At 36.5% G+C, this 26,290-nt stretch overlaps 1 protein-coding gene across 16 annotated transcripts in view; it reads right to left on the bottom strand.

Annotated features, from left to right (window-relative positions):
* Positions 1-26,290, bottom strand: part of MADD (MAP kinase activating death domain) — a 67,975-nt gene that overhangs the window by 2,832 nt on the left and 38,853 nt on the right. For 7 of the 16 annotated variants that reach the window (XM_090140894.1, XM_090140893.1, XM_090140890.1 and 4 more), the window contains 14 exons: positions 25,217-25,270; positions 22,064-22,161; positions 21,634-21,717; positions 19,166-19,324; positions 17,390-17,498; positions 16,777-16,839; positions 16,280-16,400; positions 15,108-15,213; positions 13,675-13,785; positions 12,887-12,994; positions 12,629-12,793; positions 11,186-11,258; positions 9,208-9,314; positions 4,390-4,459 (listed from right to left, as the gene is read on the bottom strand). In XM_090140894.1, the coding sequence (XP_089997020.1) occupies positions 4,390-4,459; positions 9,208-9,314; positions 11,186-11,258; positions 12,629-12,793; positions 12,887-12,994; positions 13,675-13,785; positions 15,108-15,213; positions 16,280-16,400; positions 16,777-16,839; positions 17,390-17,498; positions 19,166-19,324; positions 21,634-21,717; positions 22,064-22,161; positions 25,217-25,270 (1,428 nt within the window). The remainder of the gene's footprint in view (positions 1-4,389; positions 4,460-9,207; positions 9,315-11,185; positions 11,259-12,628; positions 12,794-12,886; positions 12,995-13,674; positions 13,786-15,107; positions 15,214-16,279; positions 16,401-16,776; positions 16,840-17,389; positions 17,499-19,165; positions 19,325-21,633; positions 21,718-22,063; positions 22,162-25,216; positions 25,271-26,290) is intronic. The other 9 variants (XM_090140896.1, XM_090140892.1, XM_090140900.1 and 6 more) reach the window with 6 other exon arrangements.

The raw sequence follows: 26,290 nt of genomic DNA on the forward strand, positions 1-26,290 counted from the left end.
ACAAAATGCGCTTAATGACTGCTATACTAAAACATAAAGCAGCAATTCCGTAGGACTTTTTAAGTACTTGATTCTCAAAGATATTATTCCCTAGATGTTTGAATCCTTCTCTGCTGAGAAACAAATCTCATAAGAACTGTTGGAAACTCTGGCAGTAAGTTAGTGAAATACAGGAAAAAAAGCAAACAAAAAAGATATTAAGGAGAAAATTTTTCTAAGCTGGAAGATTGTTTCACAGCCAGATTTTGAGAAATTCTAAAATACTCTTTTCTTCTGTTGAGGACACGCATGCTCATTTTTAACTTGATACTGACAATGAAAACGTTCTTTGCTTTTGAACACATAGTCATAAAATAGAACATAGATTTCAATTCCATGTATTCCTAGAATATCAGGCTTGATTCAAATCAATTTCCTGAAGATTTTACGCAAAAAGAGGATTAGTGCACTGATTAAAAATTATCTAGAAAATATCACGTTGCTCCTTTGCATTGTCTCAAACTAACAGAAAGAAAGAACATAAGATAGCTAAAGGTAATTTGCCTTTTGCTTTCATTGTGGAATGCACAAAAAAGCAAGCTGTAACCATCCCCATTAGTATTTACTGCATCCAAACTGTGCATCTGACCTCACGCTTGGCCTACAGATATTGTTGTGAACAGATACCATGGGAAATCACCGGGAGAGAACAAAACCAACACTAAAAACATACAAATGGTAATTTTAAAATGCGTAATAACAAAACCAACTTTGAATACTTCCCTTCCAGAAAAGCTGAAATTTGCCATGGAATTTCTGTATCACAACAAAAAAAAAAAATTTAGCAGCAGTATAGAAATTATTCAAAACCAAACCATACCAGATTCATAAGGGAAGGGTAAGTATTTTATTACACAGAATACTAGTGACAAAAAAGAAAGAGGCAGATGAATTCAATATGAGTAATTAGGAAAAGTCCACAACAAAACCTATCCATGCAGATGTCATCTTTTCAACTTATGATATGACACATCTAAACATTGGAGAGGGAGAAGGATCACGCTCTAAGGAGCCAAAAATAGGCAGTGCAGACTGGGTTTGAGATAACTCTCCAGAAACAAACCAGTGCCCACCAATTCTAGTATGTCATGGTACTGTCATTCCTGGAAAAAAAAATACTGAAAAGTTCAGAATTGGGTTTTAAAAATTAATGCAATATTTCTGGTTGATATTTCAATTCTGTTTTCTTGAAGAGATGAGCAACTGAAAAATGAGGGAAGTGCACACCCAGGCTACACTGCCCCAGCAATATCAGAGTTGGCAAGAGAAGGTGGTGTGCATCCAAGCTACCTTACCCGTTGGCACCAGATGTTCCAAATTAACTCCTTGTCACCAGGGGGTAAAGGTGGGAGTGAGGCTGTTGCACAGCCAAATAGGGTAGGATTTATACAGTTGTGTAAGTCTCACTGCCCACTGGATAACATACAACAGCTCATATACTCTTCAAAAAGCAGGAAGGGAAAGCTGTAAGGACCTTGTGCCATGAGACAAGGAGAGAAGGGAAGGTGTAAAGTCTTGTATCGTAAGAGAGGGAACAGCACAGTGCTTAGGTGCTCTCTCCTCACTCTGTAGTCAGTAAGTTGCCTTTTCTTTAAGTACAGTACTCCTTTACAGTCCTTTTAGTAGGGAAAATTCTCCTGAGAGGACTGAGTTAGGAAGAACAAAAAAAAACAGGTCTAGATTTATACCCACAGAAGTCAAAGCACTATCACTGTAAAACACAGAAAGCAAACAAAAGAACAACAAAAAAAAAACAACAAAAACCACCCCACCCAAGCCTCAAATTAAGAGATTAGAACAAGCACGTTTCTTCTAACATTAAGACTTATTCCTGATGCTGTTAAACCAAGCAGATGAAGAAAGTAAATTATTAAGCACCATTCTGCAGCCTTTGGTTCTGTGAATGAAAATACGGTACTACCATACAACAAGTTCAGGGGACATCACTTTACCTGCTGGAGAATGAAGGTTTTCATAGCAGCCATGGTGAAGGGGCCACAAGTAAAGCACAAGTACACAGCAGTAACTCAAATTCCAGGGGGAAGAGCCTTACATTTTTTCACCTACTTCAAATCTCAATTTCCATTTTTGGGCAACATTCCTGAACTTCTGCTTGTACCCTGCTCTACAATTGCAACTTTCATGCTGATATCTAAACCTGGTTTACCAAACAGACCTTTAATTCCTGCTGTGTTATAGCTACAGTTGGAGCAATCACACTTGGCAGAATAAAATAAACTCTGCACTGAAATGCTTCTCAGCAGACTAGTGTACACATCTACTGCACTCAAACCTCCTAAGAGGAGGCACTACTTCAAGATATTCTCTGTACTGTGAATCTCATTGCAAGGCTCAAAATGTTTAACATAGCTCTGCAGCTTCATTTTTAAGAAGCCTCTGCAACTTGATGTCGATTCACTCTTAATAAATTTAATTTTTCCTCCACAGGACAGATTCACACAACTTCTCATACTTTAACAATTAGAAGAGCACATATGAGGTAGTCACTCATTTATGCACAAGAGGAGAGGTTAGCTTCTCTGCAACACCTTTTGCCCTTTTTTTTTTCCTTAATTAGCTGAACGGATAAATTATAAGCCTCACTTGTTACGTTTAAACTGATTCTTGTTAGTACCTCTACTTTGAGAAGAGGGTAGTTTTCACTTTATAAATGATTTCTCAGCTTTTCTTTCAGCGTCTAACTCACAATTTATTTTCTCTTCCAAAAATTACATTTCCTTAAGTTTCTTATCACAGTTCTAGATTTTCCTTGATTACAAATATTTTCCGTAAAACAAGAACAAAACATTTCCTTACAGTTATAATTTAGGGGCAAAAAGTTGTACCACAGAATCATTAACAGAAGTTGACTGGAATAGTTAAGTCAAATGTTGTCTGTCATCTTGTGCAATCTAAATAAATGATTAAGAAAACACTTTGAGTTGAGAGTCTCCAAAAAAGGACCCAAATATAACTTTTGATCCAATTATTTTTCTCAGGAAACTGCAGCCATGGTTTGAGCTAATTTTATGGCTTCTGAACTCTAATATTTGTAAAGCCTATCCATACGTTTCACAACTTCAAGCAATTTCTATCAGAAGTAAAATGAATTATGCCCTTCAGGGTGAAAACATATTAAAAGAATATGCAACCATACAATGCAGACATCTTTTGATCACTTAAACTATTTTTTTTTTTATAGTGGTTAAATACAATGATCTGATCACTTGAGCTACATACAACATTTTCAGGAAGGGAGAAAAAATTTCACAACTTGCCATCCCAAATTTCTGGGAGATTCATTTACAGTGAACAACGAGCAACCAATTGTCAGAAAGGTTATACCACTTCAATATCTTATAATTTTCTATCACCAGAAGGAGACAATATATTACTAATGATGAAGACATTAATATTAGCACTCTCCTTAAATTTCTTTTAAGTTATCAGAGAGAATCCATCAGTCAGAATCTTCTATTCACAGCACTAGAGAACAGTGAAGGGAGCTGTTAAATTTTGTTTAGCAGCTAAAGGATGCTGATCTAGCAAGTAAGCAACGTTGTAAATTTTATCTTTTTAGTAAAACTTTGAGACCTACACTTAAGACCCACACAGATAGGTGGAAGAATAAAACAATACAGATATGAGGACTATGTTAAGAGAAGTATATGTATCACTATTGAGCCACATCTAAAGCCATTCATTTTTTTCATATACTAGTATAATCTGACTAACATTGAATAGAAACCCAGAACTTAACCAAATTAGACTATGGGCAGATTATATGTAATAGCAATGAATAGCCTAAATGGCACAAATTCTCCATTTTCCTTAACTTTACTTTACTACAGTTTACCAGTTGTACTCTGAAACCAAAACCACAATCTTACAATCTACAGAAGAGTTGCTGCACAGAACAAAAATTAAACTCCATGTACAGTGGAGAATAAACATTTAGCAGAACTTTTCTGCACTGAAAGCACAGCGTGTTGAGAAAGATAAATTGCAAGTCCTGCTTTAAAAAAAAAAAAAATGTCAGAAGAAAAAGGAACATACCAAAGAAGATTCCTATGCACTTCCAAGATTACCGGATGTTCTGTCTGCTTCATGAAGCTCAGAACACCTGATTTTTCTATTACAGGAAGAGCATCTAGGCCACAAGTCTCACTATGATGGAAGTGCATGTGCAAATTTTTATGTTAAGTTCTCATCTCTCTGTTAGGTAACTTCTTAGTGGAATCTACATTTCCCTTCCATCTTTGAAACTGCAGTGCAATTCTGAATCTAGAGTCTGGAAATTTGAGTTACTGCCATGTGAATACAGACCTAATATCAAAATAATGTAATTACCAAATTCCTCCAGGACAAAGACTCCTCGCACTGTATTGCACTTTTTAATGTGATTCAGCTCTATGAAAACCTACAAAAACAGGAGCAAAAATAACACAAAATTAGTAAGTTTTTCTCTTAAAATCTAAAAACCAAAATAAAACAAAAACATCACCACAGCAGATACAACCTGAAGTGTTTAAGCATACACTACCAGTTCATTTACAGTTTAATATATAAATAAAGGGTGAAATAAATATTCAGAAGACAAACTGGCCACAATGCTAGAAATCAACAAATAACTTAAAAGTGCTAAGAAGCGAAGACAGCAGAAGATGAAGTACCTTCCGCTCCTTGCAGGAGGAGAAAGCATGGAAGAGAAACGAAGGAGTTAGTAACTCTGACATATCCAACATTGCTACCCCTTCAGGCACTCAAATGAGTTATTGCAAAAAGAATATCAACACACCTGAAATACAACAGAAGAGGGGGACAAGAAAAAAGCTGACTCCCAAATTTGCCACGATTTGTAGCCTCTGATCCATCCCAGTTTCTGCCCCTCCATGCGTCCTCCTCCAGCACAGAGGGCAGGTAAGGGACACTACACTTCCCCCATCCTGACACTGACTCTTCTAACTGACCCAGCAGTCGTATTTAATTCAATGACAAACTACTAGTCGTCTTCTTCTCTGATATTCTTGCATGATTTAACTTTGTATTCCTGCTTATGATATATAACCTGCATACTTACTGTCTCCTGTCAGTACCAGTTTTCTGCTTTAAGCAGCATGGGAGCATTTGGGACCCTTCTCTATTGTTTGCTCGCTTCACGCATGGCCATTGTCAGCTGGGCAGTCGCATAGAAGACAAACCTTTTAACTCATTTTCACAAACACAAACCCCAAAAGACAAAATAACTGAACTACACAATAAGGTTTTTCAGTCTAAATGACAAGCCTAAATGTCAAGATTGCATAAATATACAAGTTCTCTGAGCATATTAAGTTTGTTCAATAGCCAATATATTTCAAGATATAAAACAGTCCCTTTGCATATGTACAGCTCCACAATGATCAGTCAATACACAAACATAAGAACTATAGAAAGTACCATAAATAAATTCCACACAGTAGTGTCTAATATGCTTCCATTTCTAGGCAGGAGAAACACCAAGAGTAACATCACCCTAACAGTCACAGTAAGTCTATTTCCAGTACCTTAGAGATGCACTTGCAGTACTGTATCACAAGAGTCTGGATCCATAGTTTCAGTTCCTATGTACTTTTGGCAGCATGACCTTAGGATCTTACATGTGCAACCCTTCCGAATTCAGTACTAGAAAAAGTCATACAGCCCTAGATGTTATGCTACCCCAAAAAAAGCAAAGAGAATCACAATCACCTTTTTCTTCTTCAAGAAATCGGCTTTTATGTATCAACAGAGGTCAGTAAATGTGACCACAAGTCAGGCTGATCTTCTAGTCTGTGCTTTTTTGTTGTTGTTGTTTTTTTAACCAGAGAACTAACAAATAGTCACAAGATATTTTTTGATCAGCATCAAAAACTAAACTTCCAGTTACCTAAACAAAAAATCTGAAGCTTGCATCTGCTTACATTCAGGCACTCAGGAAAGGAGAACTAATCACATCTTTCTTTGTATGTTTTCTCCCACATTTCATTGATTAAAAATATTTTATTTTTTGAGGAATAGCAACAGACAAAGCCAGACAATATCAGAACCCTCTATTGTACTCAGTTTCCTCTTTCTGTAATGCCCCCTGTGAAAAGTTTTTGCTTGTAGTCTAAACCACAACATTTAAAAATTGAATAGAAAGGCCTGTTTTGTCCAGTAGACCTGACTATTTCTGATCATTATGTTCTGTGTATAATACAGAATGCTGTGTTTCCACAAGTCAGGATCTATTTGAGAATTTGTCAAAATTATAGTTAAGTTACCGATTTTCATAACACAAGAGTTGAAAGACAGCCTCTCACTACACTGATTAAGGGACAGAGATGTTCTCCTCTCAGTCAGCAAACACACAAATGTGTAAAGTAAACCTAGGGAAACACCTTCTTCAAGATAGGGCATTCACTGTGGATCCTACTGTAAGTGGGCACATGTCTGCTGCACTGTATTAAACTTCCATTTATTTACCATGCAGATGAACTCTTAACTGGGACAGAGTTACTGAGACAAAATTTGTAGATTTCAATGTAGAAGTTTGTGAATAGCCTGCCAAAATCACAGGAACATTTTAACTCCTCCCTATTACAGCAGGACTTCCTCTGATCCTCTAGGCACGGACAAACTTGAACAGTTTTTCTTCTTGACCTTATGTGCACTGCCAGCATGGGGAGACAATTTGTGAACTATCACGCATCAGTAACAGGTTGGTCCATCATGTATCTAAGACATCTCCTGTGGAATGGGGCAGTGCCAAAGTACACACACTACAAGCTGAGAGTCTTCAAAAATAGTTTCAGGAAATGCAGCACCATTCTGATACTGAAGCAGTATGTTCAGCCTTATCAGGTAGGTCAGAAGAGAGACCTTTTAATTTTTTTTTTTTTGAAAAAAAACAGAGTAGAAATCAATTAAAACACAGGAAGACTGGTTATTTCTATGACTTCTAACCAATCACAGCAATAGAAATCTTTTATCCAAGTTGCCTTGTTGAAGAGAGAGGCAAATATGAAGCCTGAATGTGGGGTAAGAAAAGGAAGATGAAAAGGAAGCTGTGTCTGATGAAGTCCTACAGGCATTAGTTAGTTAATATCCCCATACAAACTGATTAAGAAATAGAGAAAGGCAGTTGTTAACAAAGTGAAACATCTGTAGAGTCCTGGGTTTACTTATGCTTTTATATACATATATATGTATATGTATGTATGTATGTATGTATTCTGAAATCAACTGCCTTAGGGAGGAATTCTTACCATTTACACGAAAAATGAAAAGAACAATTTATCTGAAACAGGAGACTTTTTATTAAGAAAGCAGTCTGTTTGATGAGTGTTGGAATAAGAATGCAAACATCCTTTAGCTCCACAGATGATGAAATTTGAAAAGGCTATTTTTGCATGGTGCCACTAGAAGGAGTGTTTTACATGACTGCAATTACGTGTTCTTTACAGACCCTCAAATGGAAGACTTCTGATGTCTGCCCAGACACTTTATTTCGAGATTGAAGAAAACTAGGATAGGTCTTAGGTCCACTTAGGTACTCAATTCCCTTGCCAGTTAACACTGTAAATCTAACAGACTCAGGAGTTCAACATATTGAATTAACAAGTGCATTTTCCAGAACTGTGCATCAATCTACTTCAAATAATAGGAACTCATTTGATTGCAGCTTCATAAGAAAGAGGAGGAAGAGGAAGAATAACTTTAAGGGTGGGGAAGACAGTTGGCATATTTCAAAGGTCTGACCTGGCATTTGCACAGATCATCCTACAGAAAAGACGTAACAGCTTTCATCACTGACAACAAATTAGAACACCATTCTCCAGGAAGAACATGATAAATGTACTACTCTACGAGTGCTGGTGGTAACACAGGACTCAGTGTCTGTGACTCCAAATTCAACAAGCAATGTTGGATTCACAGTCCTACAGTAAGAATCAGCACTAGGTTTCTCTAAGGTTTCTTTCAAAATGTTATTCCAGCCTTTCAGGAAAAAAAAAAAAAGTAGTCACATAGAACACATTTGAAATACTAACAGCAGGTCAGCTATAGTCATTCTAACCTGGTAATAAACACAAAGAAAACCCAAGGAGGCTCACAGTTCTCTAATCCTCACCCTGGCCCTTCATATTCTTTGAGTATGAACTCAAAGAGACACATGGTGCTGCTGCAACTTCAGGAGAAGTATTAAATAAAGATTCTGAGCATGTGTGTCTGAGATCCACATGAACTTCCAGTGGGATCTACACTTACGTTAATTCAAAGAATAAAGCTTATGTGAGGAGAAATATCTAATCAGGAGGAAAGGAAAAAAATTCCACAGAGGACTGACAGAAGCTTTTGGGTTTTTTTTACACACGCACACACGCACACACACACACACACACACACACACACACTCTCACTGTCTCTGTCTCTCTCTCTCTCACTTCTTCTCCTGAAAGTTGATTCTACTCTCTAGCACAGCATGCAGTTAATGTCATATGCAAAACAAAAAACACAAAGCAAAACAAAAATCAAAGGAAGCAACAGAAACAACATCCACAGAAAGGGAGAAATGGCAATTCTAGTTGTGTTTCCTCTATGCCCACAAAGTTTAGATGGAAAAGAGTCAGTAATTTATTCTCATTTTTATGAATTACAGCAAGAGTCACTTTTTCTATTTTCATACTGAATTCTACAGACAATTCTTCATTTTTTAAAAGAAGACAGAATACATATGGTGCAGAAAGTTGCCCTTTGCACTTGCAAAATTCAAACACTATCTATAATGCTGACAGTTTATGCCACATTTTCACAATGTGGTGCTTTATGGCAGTATAGATTACAAGTGATCAATTCTTTTCATCCCTTAATATCATGTTTACCACTTATTTTGCATTTAGACAATTCTGACCACAAGCAACCAGAAACTGAAACCTCCACTAAACTTTTGTTTTTTTTTTCTTCAGCTCATTATAGCTGTCATGAGGATCTCATTTCAGTGTATTTTTACATATATAAATAGATATATTTATTTGTGCATGCATTTTTCATCCCCCACTGCACTACCCCTTTGTTCACAATACCTTTGGGAAGAGGAAACACAGATGATGCAGGTAAGCTGCAAAAAGCTTCATGCTCACATTGTCATCTTATAGATTTCCCTCATACCTGACTGTGCATAAATTTCAGGTTAATTCCTTCCAGTGTCACCTGGAGAAGTCCTCCTTCGCCAGTTTTCATATCCTGCACAGGAAACTCACCACCCAACTCAGGGCCTGTGATATGTTAAAGGAAAAAAAAAAAAGGGGAGGGTGAAGAGAATAAACAGAAATAAAAGCAGTCAATCCAGTCATATGATCAAGGTAAATGCATAACAAGAAAAACAAATTTTAATTTGATGCACATAGCGTTTCAGTAGAATTTCCCAAACGACAGTCATCAGAACACCAGTGGATCTTTGAGTATCAAAAAATTTCAGCCTTGTTACATGCAAAGGACACCTGTGGTCAGCTCAGCCTATATTTCTTGTGTTTCAGATTGCTGGGGGGGTTCTGTTTATTTTTATTAAATGCCTGGTAAAACATGGCATGGTTAAAAAAAAAAAAAAAAAAAAAAGAAGAGGATAGTAGAACAATGCAATCACATGATACCAAAGGCAGTATAACTCTTCAGTACAAACACATAAGCAGCACAAACTAGGCTTCAAAGTTTTGACCTTGGTAGTTTTTGATGGCATTATTTTGTACTTTAAGCAATAAAAAATTGTGGTTGCAATGACAAACCAATAGAAGACATAAACAGATTTTCATCTATTTTCATCTAAGCATTTTTATCTGGTTTCTTTCGCATCATTCACTTCAGCTAGAAAATGCTTTCTCTTTATTTTATTTTTTTGTCTTTAAACATCACTAGTGCAAAACCACTAAACTGGGGAAAGGCTTTCAATACATTTTTTAATAATGCATTGTTGCCCAATTCTTAGAATAGCTTTCAAATATACTTTTGCCTCTTTCACCCTCAGTGAAAATCCAGCCCATTCTCTTCCTCCTCAGATTAAACTGGACTAACGTTAGGAGGAAATTCATGTTTTTTACAAGCTACAACAGCTAAGCTGAATGTTGAATCCTTAGGATGCTGAATTTAAATGCAAGTCACTTTTTCAGTCATGCTGATGTCAGTTATGAATATAAAGCATAGATCCCTGAGATGTGGCATTAAGATATACCATAAAATTTGCTTGTACCTCAAAGCACAGCTTCTAGATCTAGCTCTGCTTGCAAAAAAGGAACACTTGTGACAAAAAAAATCATTACTTGAATACTTTGAAAAATCAAACTTGAAAAACATAGCAATGTTACCCTGAATCTGTAAAGTGACTGCAGCACAAGCGATGCAAGGGTCTTAAGAATGTAAAAATTAATTCACCCCCATGATTGTTACCCATATAGACACAGCACTTACTCCTCTCTGGGAACTAAGAAAAACAAAAAGTTTCCCATCCAAGAACTCGGTTTCCCAAAATTACAAATCCCCTTTTCTAGACTTTTTAACTCAACAGGAAAAGGAATTTACGCTAATTGTAATTATATTATTCTGTCTCACACAGTGATACTAAACCAAGAATAATGTCTACAGGGGATAAGTGACATTAATATAAGGACACTAGACTAACAAGTATTTGATTTGCACAAGAACAACACTTTCCAATAATAGTAAAGACTTGTGCTTTGGAAGCCTGCAGAAAGCAACAGATTCAGCACTGTAGATTCACAGAGACATACTGCTAGACTCAATTCTCAACACAAAGTGGATATAGTTGTACACCCCAATCAGAAATAGAAGTTAGACAGCCATGAAGAGAAAACAAAGTTGCAGCTTCATAGTATTTTCAAGTTATCATTTTACTGGTAGTTAGTCCTCCTTACATGTGGACTTTTCTTTATACAGGTGCTTTGCTTTTGCTTGGGTCTAGAATGAGGTATACGGGGGCAAGCTAAAAATAATATTAAATCTGCTGTGTACACACAGTTGTGCAAAGTTACCTTCTGGTTTCCAACTTACAGGACACGATGCTTAAATAAATAATAAAAAAGCCTGGATGATGACAGATGAAACAATAAATATTCCCCACAAGCAAATCTCATACCTGGTTTAATGCTTTGCTGTCTTGCTGCTGCTCGTTCCATGCTGTCTTTTACACAGTAGTATAATTCCCGACACTAACATATAAGAAGAGTAAAATAATGTTATTTTCTCATATTACAGGGGAAGTGAATAGCAAGATTATTTAAAAATAAAAATAAAAAAAAAGCATAAGCAAGCCCCGTGTGGTGATGTGGTGCACAATAGCAAAAGTCTATTAAAGATTAACCACAGTTATTTACTATATGGTATTTATAATTTCTCTATCAACTTGAAAAATAAGTATTTTGTATCTAAACAGCATAAACCAGTGAATGGGTCACCCAATGGGTGCATTAGATTACTCATGAGAATGATGTTTACTCAGTTTCCTAGTGTAGAGGAAGTTTCAAAACAATATTACAATCCCTCTCCATTCCTCTCAACATTCAGAAAACACAGTGTTGCTGGTCACCCTCATATAATTTATCTTTTTGTTAATTATTTTCATTTCATTAATAATTACCTTCATTTCCTTATGCCATACTCCTCAAACAATCTTCCTCCAATTCTCTAATATAACATAATAGGTAAGTTGTAATCTCAGAGTAAATTTTAAGAGAAATTTCATAGAATCATAGAATTGCCTGGGTTTCTATCCAAGGCCCCAAATACATACAATTGACTTTCTAAGTAACTTCTTCAGCACACTCCTTTTGTATTCCTTCCCTCTGTACTCACACCTGAATTACAATGACTTGGTCTATGCAAAATTAAATTTTTGAAGCAGAAATCTAAACTCTTTACACTTCAAAAACAGTAGCCTTTCAATATGTCATTTGCAGTTACAAATCTTTACCTTTTGTTTGCTGATCATTGTGTAGGAGTTACTGGAGTTTAAGAGTTATTGGAGTTTTCCTAGTAGGTTTAGGCTATTTCTTTATGTACATAATTAATCATAAGTTTCCAAATAGTGGAGATAAGGCATATATGAAATCAGCAAAACCAAACATGGGCCAGGGGAAAAAAAAAACAACAATTTTTGATCAAGTTTTCCATTCAAAATAGCACAGGTAATTGCAAGATACAACTTTGTTTAGCTTTTGCCCATGAATCCAACACACTATTTTTGACATATTCCTAAGTCTCCACAACCATTCAACACTTAGTAGCTGAAATCCCTTTCTTCACATAGCACACATCAATGTTTGCTATGTAATCACATATTACTCCTAGTTCTTCAAATCAAAAAACAAGTAAAAGCTACATGTTGTTTTTAATTACATCCTGCTGTACTACTACCTCCAGTGACAATGCAAAATGTTACCTTCAATCAGTATTGTTAAGCAGCCATTGCAGTTCAGTAAAGAATACTGAATAGAGAATGCTATTATTTGATTAAAACACATGACATACCAATACAACATATTTGTTTTGCGCTGTCCTGTTTATTAAATAAAATGTGTACCTTCTTTGTGTAGAACTTGTTCAGTTGTGTTTCCTGACCATTCCTTCGCCACAGACACAGAACTTTTGTTTTGGGGCAGTAAGTCATGTTGATGAGTTTCTCATACCACCAACGTTCATACACAGTTCCAATGTTGCTTCTCAGCACAATGCAGTCATCACACACCTGGGAGCACAAAATATTAGATGAGTTAGATGAGATTTCTAATACTATTTATTGAATGCTACTATTTGCATTAATGTATTTTCCTTTCCCTACCTCCATGAAAAATATATCTCCTGTAGTGTCTGTCCCAGCATGGACTACAAAAGTCTGCTTCTTGATGTGGCGGCTGCCGCTGGGTCTCACAGGGAGTTCCCGTCCATTCTAGGTAAGATAATACAGCATCATTAATGAACTTTGAAGCCAGCTTTCTTGAGAAGTGTCCAGTAGGTGACACTAGAAGCATTTTCAACAAGAGAAAAGTATTTTTAACATAAACGATCAGAGGCAATTTTGGACAAAGCCTTGGGCACAATACTCCAGTAAGTTTAGTTTCAAAAAGAGCAACTATGAAAGTCACTGCAGCACAAAACAACCTTCAAGCTGGTACCACGTTCAGTACGTGATAGTGAGGTGTCTATTTCCAGTAACTATTACCATTGCAGTGAAATGGCCTGCTTTTTTCCCAGTTAACAATTGGAGAATTTCACATCCTTTCTGTGCATAAAACTAAGTTACAGTCTTAGTAAGAACAAAGGTTCCCAACAATAGTGATATTAGGAAAACATCAAAGTTGCACAGAACTCTAGTGCTGAAGTCTCACGTTTATACATATTTGCATTGCAGTTCTGATGGATGACTACATAATATTATAAGCAGGGCATACAACTAACCATGGTCTTTATACCATACATATGAAGGCAGTATTTAATAATCTGATATAATTGATATTTAATATTTTTTTCATAGTGTTGCAGCTGAGCATTTATAGAAGAATTTTGAAGTATTTTTTCTCCCTCTACTGAAGCTCCCACAGATGCATCATTCATCATGGTTTCACCTACCAGGTTAGCAAGCTTGTCTAGAATGTCATTTAACTGCTGGCTGTGCAACAATCCAATATGCGATTTTCCCATCAGACGACGCACCTTTTTCCTAATATCATTCTTATTCACCTAGAAAGGACATATAAAAAGACAGTTAGTTACTCTTCTCTAATCACAGGCAACTTCCTCTGCCTCCTGAATTCAACATATTTTTGTTTTCATTGCTAACACTGCAAAACAACTCATCTGCAGTTCAACCATGCTAGGTCCTCCTTAGCCCAGCAGTACCAGCAAAAATTGCTCATACTCCACTTTTCCCAACTACAGGGCAAAAGACACTACATACAACAGATTTCCTGCCTACTCTTGCACAGCAAAGCAGCAATTTCATTACAACCCACTTCCCACTACTGAGATCAAAATTTCCAATTTCTCCATGTTGCCATTTATCAACTTTATTCGCTCTCCCCTTCTGCATTCACTGATCAAAGTAACTGGTTATTACTGCTGCTACTGAAAGTATCACAAGGATGCAAGTCCTAATGGCCAAATCTCAGCCTTATTCTGAAATAAACTCATTCCAGGTATACTCAAATTCCACCTTAAAACTTATCTTCATATTCTATCAGAAAAAAAATCAAACCTTGTTTCTTTCCCCATTTTCCCCTCCAAAAAATTATATGAAGCAACTTCTCCACTGGTTGGATATCAGACATTCTTCATCTTTTCGCTACTATGGATTAATATCTCACCTCCTCATATACACCATAAAAAGTTATAAAACTACCACCAGTGTATACCCAGTCTGATTCTCAAGGTGTTGCATGAGCAGAATAGTACATCAAAACTGTTACAGGATTGGAAAAGCAAGACTACATCTGGACAAAAGTTTTAGAAGACTGATTTTCCAGTGACTTTTGATGGAAAATTTGCATTATTTCAGAAATAATTTAGATTAAAAGAAAGTTATTAGTAGCCACCTACAATCTTAAGAACATATAAGACAGCCCACTGAATGAAAAAAAGGATTTTGTACGAGTAACTGCAAGTTTCACGTTGAGCTATTGATATGCATATTCATAATCTGCCCATATTTTCCTTTCAACTCTGTCTTCCCCAAAACAAACTAGAATTTGCAGCTGTTAGGAAATCAGACTAAAAGATGCTCTCTACATAACTTGTAACCCATATTACTGAGAGTAAGAATGTCCTCTAAAGGTGCTGGTACAGCTAAAAATTTCATTTATATTGCAGTGTATATGCATACCTATAGCATAGGACTGCTTAAACTAAGACAGTAAACCTCAAAAGATCTCCAGGTTCTACAACAATTTCCTCACTGACATCAGATATTTCAATATATTGTGTTACACTATATTGGTTTCAAGACACCACCACCAGAATACACTGTTTTGATATAAGCAGTGATCTATTAAAAAAAAAACACTCACCTTTATCATAAGCATATAAGCAATCATATTATGTAGCAGCGTAGCCAATAAGCGGTCCTCATCATCCTCCAAACGCTTTCGATCATGTTCTCCCAAGGAAAGATACCTGCAAGAATAGTTAGTTGTGAAGTAGAATCATCCAATTCACTACAGCACTGGCAGGGCATAAAAAGTGTATGGCAAATAAAATCTTCAAAAACACTAAGCCAAACAGACATTTTCCGGTACAATGATGCATTCATTTATTAAGCATTCATTAATTATTTAGTTCAAGCAACTAGACTATGCTCAGTGGGAAAGTTCTCAGCAGCCCACTGGTCTTCCACAGTTGCAGCTTCATGACAACTGCTAGAAGAGGAACATATAAATCAGTACAAGAGTTGCCCTCTTTAGAGCTTTGCTTCTGCTAGGCAGCTGCATTTAACTCATGATAGAAGTGTGCAGGTCATCTCTTATTCCAGTTGAGTAGACAGATTTCAAACTGCTTATTTTTCCAATAACGAGCAACCCACTGACTACTTCTGGCTACTTCGGCTAAGAGAGCTAATTCTACATGATAGCATGGCTATAGATGGCACGGACACTGGTGGTACAAAGAACAGAGAATGATCAGACTTTAGCATGGCTGAGAAAAAAATAACAATAGGCAGTAAAGACAGCTTAGAAGTAGCATTAAGCAGTCACACATGTTTCTATGGAGTTGTTTTCTCACTGTGGTGTTTTCATGATTTTTGTTTATTTGTAGTACAAACTGTAAAAACACCTATTTACAATTTTGTATTCCGGGAAAGTTGAAAATGCACTTCCTGAAGATATTTAACTTTTTTCAAAACACTGGTACATCCCTTTGTTCCAGAATACACTTGTCCGAACAAAGAAATCCTTTGCTTTATTGAGCCTATTCCATAGTGTGATCAGATTTACCATTACTCCTTTCTCAAAAAATATCACAAGTGTAAGAGAGACAAGTGACAACTGAAGATAGTATTTCAGTAGCAGGAGATGCTGACCAGCACAGAGACAAAAGGCTCATTTTGGAACAATCAGTAACAGCACCAAAGTTTACAAAGTGACAAAATAACACACACTAACGAACTAAAATAATATTCTTTCTATTTTGTCAGCCCCGGGTGAAATAATGAGAAAGAAAATAGGGCTGCTAAAAACTTTACCTGTCAATCATCTCCTGGGGTCCTTGATCCATCCCCATTCCTTCTCTCTCTAACATCACCGCATCCAAAAAGGCATCTTCCCAAAACTGCATCTGGTCCCACAATGTTGAGCGCTCTTTGCCTAGGAAGTACATACAAAAATTGAGTGTTTATTCCAGTCAATTTCCCTTTTTCTTTTTTTTTTTTTTTTTCCCATATTTTGAAAATATGACAAAACAACAAACAATCAATATTAAAAAAGCAAAAAAAAAGAGTAACTTTTAAATCACAAGCAAAATCACAACAGAGGAAAAGTGTACAATTAAAGACAAAACATACTGCTCTAATGCATGGCATAATCTTTTGAAAAATTTATACAAAAGAATCTCTCATCCCTGTTCTGTAAGAAATGTACTTTCTTCCATACATTGTTAAACACTTTTGAAAGCGACAGGAATATCTCACACAAACACAAATCATGGCAAACACACAGAGAAGTGGAAAGATGAGATTATTACTCATAGAGAAGGTTTCCATTGCAGCATCCTCTAACTGGTCCCAGACAGATCCTTTATCCCTACCTGTATCATTCCAAGCGGGTAGGAAGAATGAATAGAAAGGATGAAAAACAGAGGAAGAAAGAGCTCTTGATTAACAGCAAGTCCAGGTAAAATACATTTAAAACAAAAAACAAAAAACAATATACTGCTAATTCAGGGATGCGCACTCTAAAACCATTAAACTTTTGAGTTTAGTAGCTTTTATTCAAAGACTTAAACTGAAAGAACTTTTCTTAAAAGATCAGCAATAGATTTTAGTTTTCTGTGTATAGCTAACTAAGGTCCATCTTCCTTCCAACGGTATGAAGTATTTTTACTCAAGAACAAGAGCCTTGAAAAAGCTACATGTAATGCAAACTACACCACCCTCCCATCTTCACTTATTCAATCTCCCCAGCAAATCTTTTGCTTTACTTTGTATGTCCTAATGGACTCTCATATTCTACCAGCACATACAACAGGGAGTAGTTAAAAAGAAACAATCTCTGGGAATGCATAAATTCCAGTCTGCCCCAGACATAACTCCAGCTTCAGTATAAAAGATTCCCTTGCTCCCCCAAAAATAGCTTACCCAGAAGTCCTTCATAGAGATAGACACGCTGGTTCCCATCCTCTGGACCTTTCCCTGCAGTACTGCCTTTGTTCTCCTTTACATTTTGCTTCAAGTTATGAGACTTTGCCTGAAAATAATATACGAGGTGTCAGATATCTCTGCAACCTGCAGGGCTGTTTCTCACAATATACTGCTGCACTTAACAATTTGCAAGTTATATTTCATGCACACTTCTCCCACAAATGTTTCCAAAAATAATGAAGTTATTTGGTTAAAAAATTAAGTTAATACACTTAGAAGTCCAGAATCCAGACAGACAAAACAAAAAATGCAAATCCCAGACCAAGCGACAGAACAACTAAACCTCTTCCATTATCCTCTACATTTCACACTTAAGCAGAATTTATCTCTGTTCTAACAGTAAATATTTCCCACATTCAGGAAACAGCTGAATATTACTACCATTACACAGATGTTGAGGAACACAGGAAAAAAATGCATGACATCTTCTCAGGATGAAAATAGAAAATGAATATTCACAAACAGAATAAGTTTACCTGAGTTTGATCTCCATATTTATCTTTCATTTACCATTCATAAAGGCTCAGTAAACTTACTAATGTTTAGCAAATTATTACGTATCACCTGGTCTAAGAACTGTATGCTGGGACTGTCAGAAGGAACCACAATGACAAACTTGCCCATCTATTTCTAGCACCAAGTAAACTACGTTATAATACCTGACATTCATCCCATGTCACATAATCTGACTTCTTTGTTCTAAACATGTTGCACAGGTGTCTTAAACTTTATTTAGTTATTTAGTTTCATTAGTCAAGTACAAAAATGTCAAAAATGCAGAAAAATTGATTTTTTTTTATTTTGTGTTGTTTTTATGCTTGTTACCGACCCACAAAGTATAACTCCTCAGTAACTGATAAGACTTTCTCTCAACTAAATAAGCTGACGTTACATTATTTTCATGCTCTTAAGAAAAAGCTGCAGTGAACTATCACAATTTTGGTTGCTGTTTAAAATCTGAAGTACATGCCTGGTAAAGGCTTTTACTATTCAGCCACGATTATAACATAACGAATGCAATCAGACCAGTGTTTAGATACTGCAAGTTGTTGTCACATATGGTTGAAATCGTGACTTAACTAAGTCAAGTATATGATTATTTTCTTTGTAAGGCTATATCAGTAGGTTATATCAGTAGTCAAGAACTTTTAAAACAAAATATGCTCTAAGAGCATTTGAATTTTACTGCATACATATCTCCCAGTTAGCAAAAGATAGTAAAAAGTTATGATTAAACTTCAGCTAATATTAATGTTTTTAAGAAACAGAAGAACTGCTAAACTCCATCATCATCATAGACTCATCACTTTTCTGTATCAAAGAGCTGCTCCTAGCAAACAGGCTATCAGTTCCTTTTAGTTAATTAAAGTCAGACAGTGCCCTTTGACCTTTTTGTTTGTTTGTTTCTGAAGGGGAATTAAATGTCAATTTGGTTGAGAGTAACATCAAGCAAGGGTGAAATTAAAGATTGCTAGAGCCTGTAACATGACGTAGAATGCAAATCTACTATACTCAAAGAACCACATATTGCACAGACTATGAAGAAAGGCACATGGATCTAGCAAAAATTTAATCTTTAGTATTTTAATATTGTAAATAATTATTGATTAATCCTCCAAAGAGAATCAAATACCTTTCTTCAAATACACAACAAAATTAAAATGATTACTGGGCAGGAATTTTAAAATAAATAAAGGTATGCAACATTCTTACAAAAATAGAGCTAGTAGCAGAGTTTGTCTCAATTTCACTGTCTGACACAGTGCCCCTGGATCCTGTCAGATTGCCTCCATTTTCCACACTTGGGCCATCACCAGCATTGCTACTCAAGTCACTGTCTGCTCCTAGTGTCTCCCCAGAGCTGTTACTAACCTGTGGAGAAAGATAAAGCCATTATTCCTCAGTAGTCAAGACAGTACAGACAGAAAAAGTTTTAATTTTTTTTTTGTCTTACAGCATATAATAATAAACAGTACAACTGAAGGCCACCTTTGCCTTTCCTCTTTCAGTGATACTATTCTCACACAAAGTCCAGTAAAAGATTAAAAGATTAAGAGTCCTTCAGAAAATCCCAGAAGTGTTTAGTTTGGAACAGGTCTGTTAGGATCTGTTATGTTACATCCCCGTAGCTCGAGCAAGGTCAGCTAGAGGATGTTGCTGAGAACCATGTCCAGAGAGGTTTTGAAAATTTCCATGCATAACTATTTTATAGCCTCTCTGGGCAAGCTATTCCAGTGTTTTATCACTCTGACAACACATCTTTTTTAAAAAGTATCTTCTTCCAGATGGATTTTCCTGTGCTTTAATTTTTGTGTTGATCATCTCTTGTCCTGTCAGTGGTTACTTTTGAGAAGAGTCTGACTCCATTGTCTGCATTCCCTCCTGTTTAATATTTATGCACATTGATAAAAACCCCTCTGTGCCTTGCTTTCTTCAGAGTCCCAACTCTCTCAGTCTCTCCTTATATGAAAGATGCTTAAGTTCTTAATTGTCTTTGTTTCTCGATGCTGTTCTGGCTTCAGTGAAGTTGCCCTTGTATGGGGAACCCAGGACTGGACATTCCACTAAAGCTGAGGTAAGAAACATCGTCCAGTACTCTCCTCTCACACACTAAGTTAGTTATCCCACTGTCTGAGGTTAACACCTCAGTTAAGCATAATTGCCCCTTTGTAAATCCATGCTGACTACTCTCATTTGTATTCTCGTCTTTCATGCATTTGGAAATGCTTTACAGGAGATTTTTCTCCACCTTCATTCCAGGATCTGAAATGATGGTGACCAGACTGTAGCTCCTCTATCTCCTTTCTTGCCCTTTTTGAAGGCAGGAGTGATACTTGCTCTAACTTCTTTCTCAGAAACATTTCTTAATCACCATGATTGCCCAGAGACAAAAGCATCAGCCAATTCCCTCAATGTTCATGGCTAGAAACCTTTAAGCCCCATGGACTAATGATATCCAGTTTGTCGAAGTGCTCCCTAGCCTAATCCTCTCCATCAATAGTAAGTCTTCCTTGCTCCAGCTCCAAGCTTCTTCAGATCTCATAGGCCTGGAATTCCTAATGGCTAGTTTTACTGATAAAGACAGGCAAAATAGACACTGAGTACAGCAACCTTTTCCATTTGTCACCAATTCCCCTGCCCAATTAAGTAATGGGCCCAAGTTTTCCCTAATCTTCCTCTTGTTGTTTACGTACTTGGAGAATCCTTTATTGTGGCCATTCACATTCCTTTCCAGATTTACCTTCAGGTCCACCTAGGCTTTCCAGATTCCACCCCTGCAAGATGGTACAGCAAGTATATATTCCTCCTGGGTAACCTGCCCCTGCTTCCACCTCCTGTGTATTTCTGTTTTATGCTTCAATTCAATTAGGAGTTTCTTGCTTATCCATACATGCCATGTGCTGCCTTTGCTTGATTTCCTATTTGTTGGGATGGAACCTTCTTGATCTTGGAAGATTAGATCTTTGAATATCAAACAGCTCTCCTAGACTCCTTTTCTCTCTGGAGCTACATACCACAGAAAATAATTTCTACATCCAACTGGGAAGGACAAAGTATTATTCTCGTTACAGGCTGGGAAGAGATTATGGAAAACTAGATATTCACAGGTATGCAGCAATTTAGAGAGAAGAAAAACCAAAAACAAGAAGGAAATTCCTTGAAATATGCTGTATCAGATAACATGCAGCAGGGAGAAGTCTTTTTCGTTGAATGCATTCCTATTTCTTTTTCTCTAGGCCCTACAGCTGATCAGAAGAAGCAGACATATTTGCACATGGTTCAAATGGTTTAAGGTAATATATCAGAAAATTATTTCTTGCTTTTAATGCACCAATCTTTTTTTTTTTCCTCTGGTTACAGTCTTTTGAGATAATTTGTACACAACTAAGCCATATTTATAAAAGGATTGCCTGTTCCATTAATACACCAATATGTAGGAATACATAAAAGCAACACGTATCATATATGACAGATGCAATCTGCTAGTAAAACAATGCATATTCGGTCAGATAGACATTTGCCACCCACTTAGAGGCTCTGGACAGAGACAACATCATAGGCACAGTATTTGGTGTCTGTGTTAGTATGCAGTCATACCGTACACAAAACATAGGCATGAAATGCTCTTCACTTTACCAAGAAATGAATCACATCAAGATTTCACTTTGGGTATATCCTACCACTGTGCTAACTTCAGAATCCTGGCTGGTACTTCGGACCATAACTGATGGTCCTCCGCTGGGAACAGAGTCAAAATCACTCTTCTGCAATCAAAGACATATAGGAAAGAAAGGTCACAGCAGTTTAGTTTTGACCATCACAGAAAAACCACCACTTCCCATTCCACTAGGATCTTAAACCACATATGATATACTTCCTTGACTGATTAAGCCAGATAAATAGAAACTAGTGATTGCAAGTCAAAAAAGTAATGGGATTTTACAACTGAAGAGTTAGCAAAGACTAGTACCCTAAGGGACGGGAGGAAGAAATTTTTCTAGATGACCCTTGCAAGAAGTCTCAAACTGTACAGGTTTCCCACAGGTAAGCAGCAAATAGAAAAATCTTCTATCTTATCACATAAATAAACCAAGCAAAGAAGCCACTGACCTGAGAACCTGAGGCCAAACTGAGGCCACTGTCTGCACTGATTTGGGATTTTTTCTCATCTGTTTCTCCCAAATCAAAATGTTTCACACCTTCTGGCCCTGTGCAAAGAAAAAAGTAAATCATTATTTTATCAAGAAAAAAACAGTACAGCAGAAGGCAGGTGACAGACTGAAAGCAGGAACAGTATCAAGAAAACAAATTTACATTCTCATTCTTCCATGTTTTTTGTTTTTTATTATTATTTCTTGGTACTGTTAATAACAAGGCCAGCAGAACACATCTGCCATTCTTTGAATTTCAAATATTCCAAAGGCATAGCACAACATGACTGTTATTTAACAGTACCTTTGTTAGTCATTCGAGATTGAAAAGACGACATACAAAGGTCAAATAGCTTCCAGTTACAGTAACACATGCAAAGCAGTTGCCATTCAACTCTAGGAAGCCACTTCCTTATTTCTTGGAAAAAAATAGAGGATACTTAATTGCTTGAAGTCACTATCCCTTTTAGAACAGCTAATTTGCTGAGCGTCTGGAATTCAGTTTGTTGAACAGACACTGACACCAGCAACTATGTAGGCAATAACGAGGTAACACATCACAAGAACATCATTAGTGATAATTGGTGTTACATCAGTAAGAATATCAGGGAAGAAGCTTGTATGATGCTGTACTTCATAACATGCGCCAATTATGTAACAAATGGCTCTCCAGAGTTGGCAATCACATAGGTCAGTAGTGAGAGAGAGAGAAACAACAAGCCTTAAGTCATGCATTCATAAACCCACCCAACTGAATAAACAAAAGAAAACCGTAACAATACAAAATAAAAGACAGAGAGAACTTTGTGTTCTATTTCCCATGCAGTTCTGGAATCACATCATCTATTGTCCTTTGATGAGATGGCAGAAGGAAAAGAGAATGATGGACAGGTAGAGCCTGAAAAGAAATTTGGATAAGCACTGCATGAAGTAAGTAATGAGGCAAGAAAAGAAGTGTTATAGACTGTACACAGATTATCACTAGTCTCAGAAAAGGGAATAGACTGCAACACCTCTGCCATATCCATATCTGCCAACTATTCAATAAAAGGAAGACATGATCAGCAGCTGGAATAGTTATATTACATATCCATGAATATATCCAGTATCTCTAACCAAGCAATGCCACAATCTCTTATAATCACTAATCACAACAACCTGGGAATCATGAACATGTCTGTATTATATGTAACATTAGAGAGGGCAAGACAGTGAAAAGGAAAGAAAAAGGCAAGGGAGGAGAGAGTGAGAGAGAAGGATAATATACAAAGATTTGTGGGAGTGAGCTTGAGATGGTATGTAAACTCATGAACAGCAAAGCCATAAGCGGGCTGTGCAGACCATACTAGCTTCCTACTCAAAAACAAACTGTCCACGTGAAATATTTTAGATAATTGTTCCTCATTTATTATACTAGTCTGCCTATAAAAGCTTATGCCCTAGTTATTGCAAATTGAATTGTGAAAGACTAAGATCAAAGAAAAATTCAAAGTTGAAAAATAAACTAAAAACATCATTTATGGAATTTGGAATTTTATTTTCTACTGAAATATATATTATTCACTTCTAAAAGTCTACGTCCAGCCATTCAAACAGCCAATGTTTCCCATCCTGAACAATGGCGCAGGAAAAAGTTTTGTATCTCATCAGTACAGTAGGAATACTAAACTTCAGTTGTTTGCTTTAAGCAATGTAAAGAGTTCCCTGTCCCAACACATATTTCAGATGTACTTCTGGCAATTTGATTTTTAAAGTAAGTGAAACCAACTGATGCAGGTCAGGTGTTTGCCAACTACGGGCAGTAACACTAGCTGAGTTTAAGGATAACCACAATCATGTTATTGTCATTGTCACCTTACAAGCACTTAGGAACTTCCCCTTCCCTTGTTCACAGAATTGTGTACCTATTTTACATTTAAATAACAACAAAAAAACCCACAACCAAACAATTTATATCCTCCAACATTGAAGGGCCCAATCTGGGAGAGTACCTGTGCACACGCTGTGCCTGTTGCACACACAGTCCCTGCACAGCAAAAAGCAATTCAAGTCTCCAACGTAGTATGTTGCAGAGGTGCCCCCTTGCCCTTTTCACTCTGAACAAACCCCAGATGCTGCAAGCACTTAATTGAAGTATTCAACTGAAACGCCTGAAACATAGGAAATCCAGTCCTGCCTAAAACATCGGGAATTTTCACCCATGCATATTAGCTATTAATCTGCTGCAAACTTCAGTCTGCAAAAAGGGGCATTAGTTCTGCAAAGCAGACATTACACTCATAGTTAAAAAACACCTATCACATCATGGTTATTATAAATTATGTTTGTCCTTATGCCCTATTTATAATAGTGATAACCAAACCAGCAAAACCTGGTACCGTAACTGCAGGTAACACATACGCATAATGTTAACATTATTGTAGATTTAGACTCTGTAAACAGCCTCAGATCACTTTACTCCTCCTTTAATGTGGTATATTAAAAAAAAAAAAAATCTTGTTGATTCGTTATTATTAAGAAATTTAAGAGAATTTTCTCTTAGAGCCATCACTAAATACAATTCTTCACATACACCTTCTCTCTCCCCCTCTAAATTACTTCTTTGTTACACACTGATTGTAGTCAGAAACTGTTCTTGGTTGAAGTCAGATAACAACATTGGCCATCCCAGGATTTGAAAGGTCAAAGAATTTTTCATTGCAGTAATGTTCAGTCATACTATACATTCATGGCAAAGACTTGTTAAGCAAGACTGGTCTTTAAGTAACGAGTTGGAATGCCTTGAAATCCTTCAGTATATATCTGATATGGTGAGGATGCAGAATATCTGCTTTCTCTTTTTTTTTTTTTTTGTAGAAGTTAACATTCAGGGAAAGAAAAGAAATAAACAAAAAAAGAAGAGACATTTGAACAAAATTTCCCCAGAGCAAACTGATCTGTTTGGACTCCTCTATAAAGCAAGCTTTCCTGATGGACTTAGTCTTTTACCTAATTTTGTTTTGTGGATATAAAAACTGTGTGCCATAGATGCAAGCTCACCCCGCATCTGGGGAGTTGGCAGTTATGGGGGAGGCTGTGGGAGTCAGTTTTCTATGTTTTATTATTTCCTTACTCGTTTTTTCCAAAGATTTTTGCTTTTTCACTTCCTGGTGCTTGTTCCACAATTCTACCCAAGATGCATTGAAAGCAGGAGAGAAAGAGAAAGAGTCAGCAGCTAGTCAGACAGGTGAAAATGGGGACAAAACTTGAAACAAAAATCCCACCCTCTTCATCTCAGAAAAAAAAAAATAGAAATTTATTATAACTACTGGGTGCAGGTTTAGTTAAAACCAATTTACAAGAAATCAATGTTAGCGTATTTGAGCACTGTATCATCTCTCATTTACAGAATTCCAAAGTTAGAGATGATTTCATACAGTGAATCAACTGAGCAAAAACAGCTATTATGAACACAAACAATGCAATTCATTACCTTTCCTAAGAAAGGCCTTTAAGACTATTAAATATTTCATCTTCCAAAACATAGGCATCACAATAGTTCTAATTAACAGCAATGTTTTCACGTTTCTAGTTTGTTTCAATGAAAAGGCACAAGAACAGCAGCAGCAATCCCAAGAAAACCTAAACTGTAGGTTAACACAATATTTAACCAAAATTATATATTGAAAATTACCACAAAGTTTACAAGTACAAGTTATTTCTGATCTGACAGTATTCTCAATAAATCAGGCTTGGCTCTGCCTATAAACACGTCCTACATGTAAAAAGCAGAACTTTTCTTCATCCATTTCTTCACATTAGGTTATGAAGAAAGGAAAACAGAGAAGAATAAGCATGATAAAAATCAAGCTTAACATCAGCTTTCAAAATTTTACTGAGGTCACAGCAGTCCAAGTCAAAGGATTCCATAAGAAGACAAAATACAAAGATAAAGGAAAAAAACCCTGGAGTCTACATGCACTTCTTTCATTTGAAGCTTAACCCTAAGAAAAATTAGAGATGAAACACTTGCACCTTTCCAACACTTGCACTCTCCAGCGCTCTGAAATGCACTCATCTGCTCAGAAAAATAACATAATTCCTCTGGCAAAGGAAACATTACAAGCTGGCATGTTGAACTAAATCTGAATGCAAGGCACTGCCTTTTCTCGCTAGCATGGTTAATGCTGGAACTGCTGCAGGGGCA

This window comes from Phasianus colchicus, chromosome 5, assembly GCF_987193195.1.
Source record: "Phasianus colchicus chromosome 5, bPhaCol1.hap1.1, whole genome shotgun sequence".
NCBI classification, from domain to species: Eukaryota; Metazoa; Chordata; class Aves; order Galliformes; family Phasianidae; genus Phasianus; species Phasianus colchicus.